Source organism: Polypterus senegalus, chromosome 8, assembly GCF_016835505.1.
Source record: "Polypterus senegalus isolate Bchr_013 chromosome 8, ASM1683550v1, whole genome shotgun sequence".
NCBI lineage: Eukaryota > Metazoa > Chordata > Cladistia > Polypteriformes > Polypteridae > Polypterus > Polypterus senegalus.
Window position 1 is genome coordinate 72,438,984 of NC_053161.1, and position 15,718 is coordinate 72,454,701.

Genomic DNA, 15,718 nt, shown 5'->3' on the forward strand with positions numbered 1-15,718 from the left:
TGTAAATGTAAATCATTGTTCCTGTCTGAATGAGAAATAGGAAGTGTAGTTACATACAGATCTCTTCTGGAAGCTGTCAGCAGCTACCTTCAATGTACTTGCTCATGCTTGCGTAGGTGGGTCCTGTCCATTAATTGTTGCACATGCTCACTGGCATGCAACACACCCTTGTGTTTAATAAGTAGATGTTAGTTCTCATTGTACATCCAGTCTGACACAAATAATGCCTGCATTGACCCTTGGGCATTGAAGGTTCTATACACCTTGCTCTAATCTCTGCATGTCCCTAGATGGCTGAGAAGTGATCGGTAGGCAAAGACATGTCTCGTGTCACTGTGCACCATTAACTGTACTGGTCATATATTTGGGATTTTTGAGTTTGGAAAGTTAGTGTTTATTCAGGCTATGTTCAAAAATCTGACTGAAGTTGTTGGTGGAAAACAGAAGAAGTAACACAACATTCTCAAAACTTATTAATCCAATATAGCAGGAGGGAGTGGAGCCCAGCCCAGCAACATTTGTGCAAGGCAGGAACTTAACATGCAGTGTTGGTTACCTCACTGAATCAACATAACACACACACAAACACACATCTTTGGGGGATGCTGGAGAAACACAGTGTTTCAACAGCACAAAGACATCTAGAGAGTGCAGAATCTAGAAACCAGATATTCAACCCTAGCCAGAACAAATAAAAACCTAAACTCAAAAGTGTTTAGAGTTTCTGCATTCATAGTATAGATATATATATAATACAGTATATATACTGCTCAAAATAATTAAAGGAACACTTTTTAATCAGAGTATAGAAGGTCCATAGCCCATCAGCAGGACCAGTATCTGCTCCTTTGGGCAAGGAGGAACAGGATGAGCACTGCCAGAGCCCTACAAAATGACCTCCAGCAGGCCACTGGTGTGAATGTCTCTGACCAAACAACCAGAAAGACTTTATGAGGGTGACCCAAGGGCCCCATGTCCTCTAATGGACCCTGAGCTCACTGCCCAGCAGCATGCAGCTCGATTGGCATTCGCCATAGAATACCAGAATTGGCAGATGCACCATTGGTGCCCTGTGCTTTTTACAGATGAGAGCAGGTTCACCCTGAGCACATGACAGAAGTGAAAGGGTCTGGAGAAGCCATGGAGAACATTATGCTGCCTGTAACATCATTCAGCATGAGCAGTTTGGTGGTGGGTTAATGATTGTATGGGGAGGCATATCCATGGAGGGTCACACAGACCGCTACAGGCTTGACAAAGGCACCTTGGCTGCCATTAGGTATCAGGATGAAATCCTTGGACCCATTGTCAGACCCTTTGCTGGTACAGTGGCTCCTGGTGCACGACAATTCCTGGCCTCATGTGGTGAGAGTATGCAGGCAGTTCCTGGAGGATGAAGGAATTGATACCATTGACTGGCCACCACACTTTCCTGACCTAAATCCAATAGAACACCTCTGGGACATTATGTTTTGGTCCATCCAATGCCACCAGGTTGCACCTCAGACTGTCCAGGAGCTCAGTGATGCCCTGGTCCAGATCTGGGAGGAGATCCCCCACAACACCATCTGTCATCTCATTAGAAGCATGCACCGATGTTGTCAGGCATGTATACAAGAACACAGGAGCCATACAAAGTGCTGCGTACAATTTTGAGTTGCTGCAATTAAATTTTTGCAAAATGGACTAGCCTGCCACATATTTTTTTCACTCTGATTTTTGGGGCGTCTTTGAATTCAGGGCTCTATAGGTTGATCATTTTCATTTCCATCAAACGATGTGGCATCCTTTCGTTCCTAACACATTACCCAGTCTATATCAGTATAGATATCCAGGAGGATTTCTTTTTCCCATTGAGATCTGATGTGTTTTCAAAGTGTTCCTTTAATTTTTTTGAGCAGTTTATATATATAATACAGTATATATAAGTGATCAGTTTTGATTCAGTTTTTTCTTTTGACTCAGCAAAGGGATGCTATTCAGAATATTTTGGGTAAACCTGCTGGTTGCCACATTGTAGCGCCTAAAGAAAATTTTTCAATAGGGAGACCAGATGGGCTGCTGGAATAAGTGTGATGGGGGCACATCAAAGACAGTCACATAGCTGACGGTAACATATGCAACTGTAGAGTTGTATAATGACTGAGGGTGGTGATGGATGTCATTAATTAATCCGTTTAGTGCTAGTTATTAAGTCCTGTTGAGTAAATTATATAAAGATATTGTTCACATAATATTGCAAATCATTTACATAGAAAAGTTAATGGTCATTGTAACTTAAAATCCAGTGGGCATCAGATTAAGTTCTTGTACTCAATTATAAAATAAATTATGAATAGAAATATTCAGAGACATACTCCAATGAAGAAGCACCTTATTTATTTTCAATTAGACTTTGTTTACATCAAACCAAAGGACATGCCCAATGTATTCTTCTCATTACTACAATATTCCATTGGTGCATTTCTTCTCTTTGTGTATTTACAACAACATTTATTTATATAGCACACTTTCATACAAAAAAAGTGTAGGTCAAAGTGCTTTAAAAAAAAAAAAAAATCTGCAGGGATTCCAGACCATGAGACCGCCAAGTCCCCTCTGGGCGATCTACCATAACATAAATGAAACAGTCCTCTTTGTATTTTAGGGATCTCACGGAAGGACTTGATGATGATGGTCACGTATACTTCTGGCTTTCAGTCCATCAATGTTGGAGCATCATGATGCTTTGAGTAGGTCGTGGTGGCGCAGGAAAAAGAAACAAAAGAGAGAGTAGGGGTCAGTACGGATTTTAGAGCCACTATGAATAGTTATTATGATGAATTGAACATGCAGAGTATCCGGATTAAGTTAAAGTGAAGTTATGAAACGGCCATATTAAAGTAATGTGTTTTCAGCAGTGTTTTAAAGTGCTCCACTGTATTAGCCTGGTGAATTCCTATTGGCAGGCTATTCCAGATTTTAGGTGCATAACAGCAGAAGGCCGCCTCACCACTTCTTTTAAGTTTAGCTTTTGGAATTGTAAGGAGACACTCATTTGAGAATCTAAGGTTACGATTTGGGATATAGGGTGTCAGACATTCCGATATATAAGATGGAGCGAGATTATTTAGGGCTTTATAAACCATAAGTAGAATTTTAAAGTCAATTCTGAAAGACACAGGTAACCAGTTTAGTGACATCAAAACTGGAGAAATGTGTTTCTTTTCTTAGTTAGGATTCTAGCAGCTGCATTCTGCACTCGTTGCAAACGATTTATGTCTTTTGTTGGGTAGTCCTGAGAGGAGTGCGTTACAGTAATCTAGTCGACTGAACACAAAAGCGTGAATTAATTTCTCAGCATCTTTCAATGATGTAAGAGGTCTAACTTTTGCTGTGTTTCTTAAGTGGAAAAAATGCTGTCCTAGTGGTCTGATGAATATGTGATTTAAAATTCAGATTACAGTCAACAGTTACCCCTAAGTTTTTTACTTCCGTCTTAACTTTTAATCCTAATGCATCCAGTTTATTTCTGATAACCTCATTGAATCCATTATTGCCAATCACTAAAATATCAGTTTTCTCTTTTAGTTTGAGAAAATTACTATTCATCCATTCAGAAATACCAGTAAGACATTGTGTTAGTGAATCGAGAGAGTCTGTGTCATCAGGTGCTATTGATAAGTACAGCTGTGTGTCATCAGCATAGCTGTGGTAACTCACGTTGTAACCTGAGATAATCTGACCTAACGGAAGCATGTAGATTGAGAATAACAGCGGACCCAGGATAGAGCCTTGTGGAACACCATATTGGATATCATGTGTCTTTGAGATGTGATTACCACAACTAACAAAGAATTTTCTCCCTGCCAGGTAGGATTCAAACCAATTTAAGACATTGCCAGAGAGGCCCACCCATTAATTTAGGCGATTTCTAAGAATGTTGTGATCAATGGTGTCAAATGCAGCACTCAGATCTAGGAGGATGAGAACAGATAAATGGCCTCTGTCTGCATTTACCCGCAAGTCATTTACTACTTTAACAAGTGCAGTTTCTGTGCTGTGATTTGTTCTGAAACCCGGCTGAAATTTATCAAGAATAGCATGTTTATTGAGGTGGTCATTTAATTGCCTTCTCTAGAATTTTACTTAAGAAGGGCGGGTTAGAGATGGGTCTAAAATTTTCAAAAGCAGAGGGGACAAGATTATTTTTCTTGAGCAGGGGTTTAACTACAGCAGTCTTAAGACAGTCTGGGAAGACCCCCGATATTTAGACATATTTATCATAAATACATTTGCTTTCAGTTAAATATAACTTAATTCTCCCGTTGTTGTGCTTTTTGGCAACACAGCCACAAAATCACCATTAATTACTATTTTCCTCTTCCTCTGCTGTCTCAATTCTTTGGTAATTCACACTCCTACTCTGCTTTGAGTTTTCTGCCTCAGTCTCTTGAACCTTCCTGTCTTCACCTGCCTTTGCAGTCTTTTTAGCAAAAAAACAAAAAAAACTATTGCATCAACAGGCTTTATACATTTTGTCATTTCTTTTTATGAAGGAATATGTCAGACAAAATTAAGTTTATAAATACACAAAAAATGTATTGAGACAATAAATAACAACATTTGTAAAGCATAAATAACGAAATGTGGCACAAAATATGTTTTTGTTGCTTACTTTTGTATTTATTTACTTATTTGTTTATTTATTTCAATCCCACCACACTAATGTTGGTTCAGAACTAACATTTTGACTTTGGTAATGTTTAAGACCTCAGAACCAGTGCCAGAATGTGGTTTCTGTCCTCCATGATGTCTTGATTGCATCAAAGCAAGCACGCCTTTTTAATATATCATGCAACCCTATACCACACACAAAATGAAACATAGTTATGACAAATGTGTGTTCATTGGCAGGTGTGAGTACAAGAAAATCTTGTCTAAAATTGCTGCGTGAAGTGGCTACTTTCATTCAAGAACCTGTGAATTCATCATTAGGAGTCTGAATATGCAGAATCTGCTGTAAATGTGACCCTTAATGGCCAAGTATTAAAGACCTCTCTAGCAATGATTCACCAATCAAAGCAAATCACAGCACTTGTTATAGCCTACCTTCTCAAGTTTGTCGAGTGAAAATGCCAGTTTTCATTTTAAGGCATACTGAAGTACATGAATAAATAACTGAATGAGGAAATAATGAAATAAGCAACAAAAAACATATTTTGTGGCACATTTATTATTTATGCTGTGAAAGACCGAGGGGGCCACTGAGCCCCAAAACATCAGACACATAACACTAAACAGGCCCAGGTATATAAAATGTTTTTTATTGTCACATAATACCTTCTTACAACCAAATTTCACAATCTTTTATAATAAAAATTCCTCTTTTTCCTCCTCCAGGTGAGCTTTTCCTTCTGCCTCCTGAATCACTGCGGGAGGCTGGACGGTTCACTTTTATGTCAGACCCAGGAGTACTTCCGGTACTGGGGTATAGCTCCATGGAAGCACTTCTGAAGCAGGGAGTCACAAGGGTACCCAAGGCCCCCGACAGAGCTGTTCTTCAGATCTATGATTCCCATACCTTCCTGCAGACCTCCTTACTGGCTCCACGGCAGTATTGGAGAAGGACCTGCCCAGAATACACCAACTCTCCAAAATTAGCTATTAATTTATCCTTTTTGTATGGGATGTTGATTCAGTCCCATCCCGGCTGGGTTATGTCTTCTTCCATACTGTTCTTCATTTATAGCATCCCAACCAGGAAAGGGTCCAGCACAGTACTCGCAATGCACATATTTTATCTATCTATTGTCACATTTCCCAATATTTATGTGAACATTTATTGTTTCATTTTGTCTGAAATATTCTTCAATATGCTTTAATGTGTCTCTGCAAAAATTAATTAATAGTGTTAAACCTCGAATACGAACACCCCAATTAACTACAAATACATAATTTTTAGTCCTCATTGTCATTTAACTTCTTTAAACCTCTGAAGAATTTGTTTGTGTTTGGCTGTAAATGTTAATGATGTTCACCATCTATAGACTACAGCTTGCATTAAAACAAAGTCATCATGGCTGTGTATCAGAGTAAGAGAATAAAAAACTTACTTGCCTTGTCTGACATTTCTACTGACAGAACAGGTGAAATAGATTTGAAATAGTTACACTACAAAAACCGAGCCACCACAAATGTTCAGTGTACAGTATATGGGACTCCTCGTCTTCTAAAAAATTTAACTTGAGGTGAAGTGTGAAAGTCAGGCAGGGAGAAAAACGCCTGTATACTCCTTTAAAAGTCCACACATTTATAATTTTGTGTGTAGCTTGAAATTAATTTCAGTAGAAAAATAAATGCATTAAGCTTGACTGTTGGGGGAGGTAACACATTTTTTTCAGGTGGTCTTGATGGTGCTAATGCTGCCGCAGAAGATGCACCAGCTGTAGTGAAATACCAAGAGACATGTGTTTAGGATAGGGCGGCCTGGCCTGGTCATCAGCAACCCTCCCTAAAATGTGCAAACAGAAAGTAAAGGAAAGGTATCTTAATAGATCAATTGAGTGTGTCTGCACATTACAATGAATGACATTTAATGAAGACTCATGGAAACTGCCACATTACTAAATTATTTTGGTGTAACAAAGTGTTGTTTGTTTAAAACCTGAGTAATGACACACAGTCAAGAGGCTGGGGGAAGAGTAAAAGTGTAAACATTGAATCACTTTTATTATATTAGAAAATTTTGACTGTAAGCCACTTTGATAAGTCTGTTTTATCAGCTGTGCTTTTTAATTTTATCAATATCCCGAAAAGCATCAGTAACACAGAATTACATTTGAAATAGATATAAATTAGGAAATGGCTTCTGTGGTGATTGCAATTTCTACCAGCTTTTAATTGCTCTTAGAACTAACTACTATGTTGGAAAAAAAAAATAATCATGATTACTAGACTCTGTCTAAATATATTTATGATCTAAAAGAATCTTCCTTAAAATGGAGAAATACACGGATTATCTGTGTAAAATGGCTGTAAAATCCTTGTTTTCACTACAGAACAATATCTAACATCATACTGTGTGACATCCATTTCTAAAGATATATGTGAGAAAATGTCCATCCATCTGGTGTCCACAAGAGGGTAGGAATGTTCAATAAACAAAGGCAAGTGGCCTGTGTAAGATGGCAAACCGTACAGCATATGTCATGCCATCCAGAGTCGGCAGGGCTGCAATGTATAATGAAGAAAGGCAACAGGAAGCACAAAGAAAGAGGGATGTAAGTACCAGAATGTCTGAAGAAAAAAGGGAACAAGACATTCAAAGAAAGAGCGGAGTAAGGCATATCTCGTGAACAGAGGTCCGTAAATGCATGGCACAATTGAAACAGATGGACTTAACCATTGTATCACTAAGTCCATTTTAACAAACGGGTGTTTCACTGTGCTAGTATACTGTATATCATATAGTGTAGCAGCCCCTTAGGTGTCCAACAAACAACCTTTTGTACTCTGTCATTTTTTCATCAATCTATTCATTTTCTGACTAGTTTCTGCATTCCAGTATCTATCCCATGAGCATTTGTCACAACTGCCTACAGGACACCAGTCCATTATAGGACACCGTCACCCTCATATCCACACTTTCTCATCCAGGTCCAGTTTTGACAGGTCAGTCAGCCCAACCTGCATGCTTCTGTGATGGGGGAGGCGAACAGAAATATCATGAGAAAAATCTGCATAGATATTGGGAGAATACACTAATACTACACGGAGAATGACCAGGCTGGGGTTCAGACTCACAAGATATGAGCTAAGATGGCAAGATCTGCATAGTGGCAGCAATACTCACTGTGCTATCATAAATAAGATCATTTCTTTCTGAGAGGTTTCTCAATAAGGTGCAAATTCCTAGTCAGACTGGGTTAGTGACAAAATATGCATCAGTACTCATCCTTTACATAGCCTTTTTAACAAATATGGATAAAATGGCAATCAGGATCCTGGATCCATGAGACATGTATATAATCCTTTAAAGTGTAGGAGAGCTCCAGGTTTTCCCCCATCACTATTGTCAGAGTTCCTCCTCTCTTCCTCTGAGGTAATTAACTGTTTTCCTGGTAATCATGGGGTGTTTCAAGTTATCCTTCAGTAATCTTATGGATGATCCTGGGTGGCAACCTTGGGTGTTTTTCCCAACAATGCAGCAGGACAGGATAACATATTTTGAAGCATCCGCAGGGAAAAACATTGACAATGGTTACTGGGATAAACAAATGCATAAAAATATCACCACACCCTCAACTAACAGATCCAGGAATGGCCAAGGGGAATCTGGAAGAAACTGTCCATGTATTACAGTTGAAGAGAACACTCTGACATCATTCTCAAGTATCAGACATTGGGGTCAAATTACATTATATTAGCAAGCCATAGGAATGAGATGGATGGATAAAAGTGTATATTATAATTAGGAATAAACTTCTGCTATGCAAGTCTGAAGGGGCCACAACCCCCTCAGCAGATTACTGAGTTTTCCCAGTATAGATAACCTGTACATTCATTCTTGGTCATAGAAGCCAAAGTCTAACCTGACTGCATCAGATGCCAAAAGGGAAGCAAGCCTGGAGAGTGTTCCAGTCACAACTATAATGCCATAAATAATACATTTTATTGATGCAATGCCTTTTGAATGCTCTTCATGTTTTTTTCTAACAAGTGGAGTCCACAGCCTTGGCATATGGAGGCTGCCACTTTAACCACTACAACACACTGTACATGGCACACATAAGATACATTTTTAAACTAATGAAAAAAATACATCTGTTTGATGGCTCCATTTGCAATATAAAATAAGAGGGAGTTTGTGTTTCTGAGTCCTGTAACACCAGCACCAGCTTTCTAGAACTCATTCTTGGAAAAAAAAAATCTTAATTTTATATCCTTTATTTGGCATGATCATTAAATGCCTCCTAAACTCTCTTGCTTACATGATGGTGAAATGAAGAGTGAGCCATGCAGGGTTTGGACTTTTGTCCACAAACATAAAGGGCTCTTCAATTCTGGTGGCCCACTTTTAAGCAAATTAACAAATTGCTATTTTATTTTCTGTTTTTTTTTTTTCTTTCTTAACAGAACATTATCAAAAAGGTGATTGGGCAAAAGTTTGTGTACAAGTTTGTGTCTTTCCCAGAGATTTTAAAAATGGACCCTCACACAGTGGAGCTGGGCCGAGACAGCTTGCTGCTGCAGGACAGCGAGACCTTGAATCTTGAGACTAAAGAACAACAGAAGCATGCCCTTTCTGCCCTGAGGCATGCTGGTCGCAATGACTATATTCACTCAGGCCTCTATTCCTCGTTTACCATCAGCTCTCTTCAGAATCAGGGAGAGGTGTTCAAATCAATAAAAGTGGAAAAACCAGATGAGAAACTGGAAGGTGCCCAGCCAGCAGACGAGGCGAGGACTGTAATCCGCTTTGTTACAAACAAATCGGAGAAACACGTGCCTCTGATGACACCGTCTATGCCATCCTCCCCTTGTTCATCTGCTGAGGCCCTTGAGTCGACTGCCTTTTTGACGTCCTCCATCTCTGCAAAATCGCCGTCCACAGTGATGTCAGGTCACACCTCCAAATTCTCCCCATCCGTTTCTCCCAGTTCTCCTCTCCTGTCAGGAAGCAGGAGTCCTGATCCGGAGACAGATGACTTGGAACAGTGTTCACAACCTCTGAACCTTTCTGCCAGCCACAAGGCCAGATCCCCCCACCTGTCTGAAAAGAGGAACAGCAACACCCTTCCTCCAAAGGCCAAGAAGCCCAAAGGACTGGAGATTTCCGCCCCTTCTTTACTCCTCTCAGGCACTGATATCGGTTCCATTGCCCTCAATAGCCCCGCACTTCCCTCAGGGTCTTTGACGCCAGCCTTTTTCACTGCACAAGTAAGTGTGATTTGGTAAGCTGTTGGGGAGCTGGGACTGGGGCATCATCCTAAATGTGCTCGACGTTAAATCAGATTTCCTGGTGTGAGACTAGCTTTAAATATCAGAGATTTTTTTTTTGTAGATGGACCACCAAGTCTGAACAACTGTAATACTGTCAAGACACTGTGCAGTTCTGACTGAGTTTGGCATCTAAGGAATTGGTAGAAGTAACTGCTGGCCATAATCATACCTGGCTTTTCATAAATAGAAACATATTATCAGGACTTAGGTGATTCTAAAATAATGTAAGGAACTAGCACTTTGTTAGACAGTGGATTAACAGTAAAACAACATAACATTTTTTCAACCTTTTTAAAACAGTTCAGGATCACAGGAGGTTTGAATAGAATTCAGCACAAGAAAAACTAACCCTGGGTGGGACAAATGCTAATTCACTCACATTTACATGGGACCAGCTAAGAATCATCAATCATGTAACATGCAAGTAAAGAACTACTGCATGCAAGCAGAATATTAAGCAGATATATTTTTTCTGAGATGTCCATGAAACAATCCAAACCCAGAAATATACTGCTCTATTATTGTAATGAATAGTTTAATACAATGCCTCACTGATTCTGGCATTGCAGTATTCAAGCATTTGTACTGAACTCACTCCATGGCAGCTTTTTGGTAAATCTATTTTTTTCCACCCATCAATTTTCTAAACCTGCTTATCCCAGAGCAAGGTCGCAGGGTAGCAGGAGTCTATGGCTGCAATCATATGATGCAAGGCAGTAACAGTCCCTGGACACAGTGCAGCACTACATTGCAAAGTGAGCATGCACACACACACATCCATACACATATGTATATTAGGGGAATTTAGCATTGCCAGTTTACCTACCCTGCATGTCCATGAAGACACAAGGAGAACATGCAACCTGGTCATTTTTACATCTCTGATTTATTTAAATTATGACATTGGCAGTGACACTACTGTCGAACGTCACATCTGGGATTTGAAGAAAGTCAAAAATCAGGTTTGAAAAGCCTGTCTGACTCTTGAATTGCAGGTGCCTCCTGATTAGTGGCATGCTGTGATTGACAGAAAGGCCTCCAATCGGTGTTCTGCATCATAAGAACACATGCAAACAAATGCAGCATCTGTTTATATGAAACACTTTAGAATGGAGACATTTTGAACAGGCATTTTTTCTTCAGTTATTCTGAATGTGAGTATTTATATAATACCGTATTACTGTGTGTATTTATAATATTTTAGGCTTATACTGCACATCCATACCACAACCATTCACTTAGAATTTGCAGCTGGAGACTGATTTAAATGATATGTTCAGGGTGCAACTTTACTTTGAACTATCTGATGACATAGACACAACTGACTCCAATGAACACAAAAAAGTTTTATTAGAAGTTTATGTTCTTAAATATGCTATTATTTGATTAAGGTCAATACATATTCAATATACAGTCCATTAATACTTTGTATTTCTCACAATGCTGGAGAGTGGTGACTAGATGCATATTGATTGGACATGCCATTAAGAAGTTCACTATACTCTATACATGGGATAATAGTAATACTTTTACTACCAATACTTTATTATTTATAGGTAATAGCCAGCCCGCGGCGTTCCATACGCCGCATAATCAGGCCATTTTTTTAATGATTTTTAAGCACAGGGAGAAAATTAACACGTGAAAAATCGGTAATGTAATAAATCAGCAAGAAAAGCAACATTGTAACAATGCACGGAACGAACCAACACACAATTGTCTGTGCGGCACTCAGGCGCGGAGGGTGGAACGGGAGGAGAGGAGAAGGACGTCCACTCCGCTCCCTCCGTCATGCTAGTCTGCTGATTTCTCGTCCAGTATGCACTGCCTGCTCATGTGCCCACCTCCAACTCGTCACTCGAGTCGTTGTCCTCTTTGCACAGTCCAGATGCACCTGTGACTCACGTAGACTTTTCATTGCTCTGTGCGGTTTTGGCTGCCTTTCTATATATAATTAAGCAAGACACCCGACCACGGTAGTAGCGAGGTGGGAGGGGGGTGTGTACAAAGTGCAGGAGCATCTAAGAAGACGCATGTTTGTCGCGGATGCGAATTGCTGTATGTAGCAAGTAAAACAGATTACTATGGTGCACGTGGTCATGCGTCGTAACCGAAAACTCGGTTTTTAAAGACTGCTTACTTCATTGTGTATACGACTGTAGGTGAATGAAAAGATGTAACTCTGGAGAGGGCAACATACAATACAGCATTTTACACGCTACATACAGCGACTCACATTGGCGACAAATTGTTTTACACGCTGCATACAGCGATTCACATCTGCGACAAATATGAATCTTCTTAGATGGTGCTGTCGCGTCGACCCACGCTCTCGAAGCACACACACTACCTGGTCATGTGTCCACTTGCAAGAGCAACTAACAGAGACCCGTCCACCAACTGTAAGACCATGGGATACCCCTCGCAAACTGTTTTACACGCTGCATATAGCGATTCACTTCCGCGAGAAACATGCCTCTATGAACAGTCAACGTGGCTCAGAGCTGCATGTGGACTCTACGACAGACGAACATAAATGACGCCATTTTTCCTGTGTCGTTGCTTCCGAGTTGGTGGGTGTGGTTCTGCGAGTTGTCTTCGTATCCAATGGTCTTAGAGTTGGTGGGAGTTCCTGCGTGCGCCATGGGTGTCTTACTTGTCGGCGGCTTAGTGAATCCACGCCCCTTCCGGCGTGCTTTCCATGGGTGTCTTGCCTTAGTGAATTATATATATAGATTATTCTGTGTTTGAAACAGCACATATACCTATTGCCACATTTTGGTGCTATTGCATGTTGTTTTTATACTCTCATTCCAATAAACAAACTTTAACAATTGCAGCTGATTTTTTGTAGTAATAGAAGTTCATCCAGACAGTAAGTGTGAGTAACTTCCATTAGATTCTAATGAACACACTTGAGGTCATTTACTAAGTCACAGTGCAATCATTTTGAACAAATTCAACAAACTCTTCCCCCAAGGAAGAATGCAGTGTCATCATTTTGAAAATGGACAAAATCAGGCTAGACATTTACTTGTCACTTATTAGTGGGCAATCACTATAAAATATATCATGCATTATTAGAGAAAAGTGTCTTTATGGATAATTTTTAATAAAAATATATGCATGTTTTACATTATTGGTAGGCGGTAAGGTTAAGGTGTTGAATATCAGACCCTGAGGTTGTACATTGAAATGTGGCTTCTGATGCTGTATGACGCTAAGCAAGGCACTTCACCTCCCTATGCTCCAACTTGAATGACACAACATTTTTTAACCAAATATTTACATTTATGTTACATTACATTTATTTATTTGGCTGACATTTTTAACCAAGGCAACATAAAAAATTTATGATACATTTGGTTACATTTCTTTTGGTTTTCTGATTAGAGCACAGGCAGGTCAAGTGACGTGCTTGTGGTCACACAGTGTCAGTAGGGTTTGAGGTACAAAGACTTAACCACTACACCACACTGCCTGCCTGTATACTAAATATATGTTGCAAGTCACCTTGGCTAAAGGCATCAGCCAAGTGTATTACATTTAAATCTATGAAATATAACATTTTTAGATTTTGAGTTGAGAGAGAGCGTATCCTAGCAGTACTGATCACAAGGCAGAAATCAACTCCAGACAAGGTGCCTGTGCTTTACAGGATGCACACACGCACACACACAAAGAGCTGGCAGTGTCTGTGAGGATGTGGGAAGGAAAACCATTGAGAAAGGGTTTAAATGCAGACTCCACACAGACAATAGCTGCATTCAGGATTTGAACCTTGGAGAGCACCACCCTGGTAATAAAATATATTGGTATCTTTATTCGAATTTTAAGTGCGCAGGATTGCCTCTCACAGGTCCAGAGTCAATTCCAGTCCATCATTGTGTGGTGGGTGCGGTAATGCACTGTGTCATTGCATGCTCCAAACCCCTCTCTCCCTCTCTCTCATCCTTGTGTAGGTATTCCTCAAATATCCAGCAGCCATACCATTTGCACTTCAGAAGAGGTCATCCACCTGAAGGTAAATGTGTTCAGGCCCGGCCAATACTTTGATTGGAAACTATCTAAGAAAAGCTGGGTTGCTGTTGGAAGAGGTATTAGAGAGCCCAGCAAGGATAGCTTACCATGTGGTCCCCAAAACCCCAGTGTAGTTACAGGGACTTTGTGCTGTAAAAATGGCACCATCCTTTGGATGAGACATAAAACTCTCTCTGGTCATTAAAGTTCCCTGTGCATCCTTCATAAAGATCAAGGTGTACCCTGATGTTCTGGCTAAATTGCCCACCACAGCCTTGTCCATTCTGGTCCCTTAATCATCCCTTGTCTCTGTTTGGCTCACCATCTCTCTGACCCCTTCACCACTTAATAGCTAATGTGTGGTGAGCATACTGGCATAAATATGGATGCCGTCAAATCACCTAGGTAGACACTGCACACTAGTTTTGATTGAAGTGGCTACCCACTTGCTGTTTAAAAGCTCTTTGTGTAGCAAGAAAAGCGCTCTAAAAATGTAAAGAATTATTATTATTATTACCCAAACACATGTGTCTGGTTTAACTGGCAACTCTACAGTGGTTTCATTTGTGTGAGTGTGATGGACTGGCACATGTCCAGGGTTCTTCTGTGCTGCCAGAGTGGGCTCTTGCCTCCAGGCCCCTGAACTGGAAAAAGCAGGTACACACATCGGACAGATTAAATTGTATAATATCTGCATTAAACCTTATTAAAGAGTACAATAGCACATTTTGAGGAATCTATTATAGTTCCCTAGTAAATCACATTCTGGAGCTAATCCAAGAAGAACAGTAATTCCCGACAATTAAGTACAAAACGCAGGCCTACTAGTGCTGCTGATAAGTGTTGCCAAAGCGTGGCATTTGTACCGGGTTAGCTGAGTTTTCTACTTGCTTTCCATAAATGTAATTAATCAGGCGTTGTTTCTTCATAGTGATACCCATTACCAGTCAAATGGGATATGCAACACAAAGAAATAACAAGCTAAAAAAAAATGTATACGTTTCAGTTTTGTGTAATGACAAATTACAAAGATTCCTTTTTTCTTTACTGCCACTTTTTTATTCCTTTTTGGTAAATCCCTTAAAAGTGCTGCTGGCTTGAAGATAGACTCATGAAGCTCTGCAGGGGTGGATGCAGGCCAGACTATGAAGTCATTCTCCCAAAAGTATACGACAGCGGACCAATGAGCACGCCGCCCTGGTGAATATTAATACAATACGGTGTGTCAGCATTATGTTAGACGGACGTTTTGTTGTGCAAATAATGAAAATTAGGCTCATTAGTGCATAGCGGTACTGTGAAGAACAGACATGTGGCCTGAGCGGATAGACACACAAAGCACTATGCAGAATAAAATGTAAAAAGTTTTTAAGTGATCCCATATGTACTTAAAACTCAAGTGCTGGGCTCCTCAGTCACACAAATGCCTTTCATTTAGGTGATGGAGGGTGAGGGGGAAGGGAAAAAAAATCCAGTCAAATTAGTTTCACATGTTCATCATGGGTTGTGGTCCTGAACCCAGAAGAGGCATGACCTCAGGGTAAGCAACGTAGTCAGAAGTGTTACTTTCAACAGATCACTTTCTCAGCAGTCACCTCAGCGTTCAAGCCTGACTTGGGGCACATACAAGCTGGCACAAGAAGTCCTGCCACCCTGATCCACTAGAAAATGCTCAGTAGATACAGTAGACATCTTTTCTTTCATGCTCTGCTCC

General features: G+C 40.1%; 1 protein-coding gene across 2 annotated transcripts in view; it reads left to right on the plus strand.

Annotated features, from left to right (window-relative positions):
* elk3 (ETS transcription factor ELK3) overlaps positions 1-15,718 on the plus strand; it is a 53,063-nt gene that overhangs the window by 31,427 nt on the left and 5,918 nt on the right. The window contains exon 3 of one of the 2 annotated variants that reach the window (XM_039761265.1): positions 9,118-9,921. The exons of the other annotated variant lie outside the window; for it this stretch is intronic. Within the exon in view, the coding sequence (XP_039617199.1) occupies positions 9,118-9,921 (804 nt within the window). The remainder of the gene's footprint in view (positions 1-9,117; positions 9,922-15,718) is intronic. 2 annotated transcript variants of the gene reach the window in all.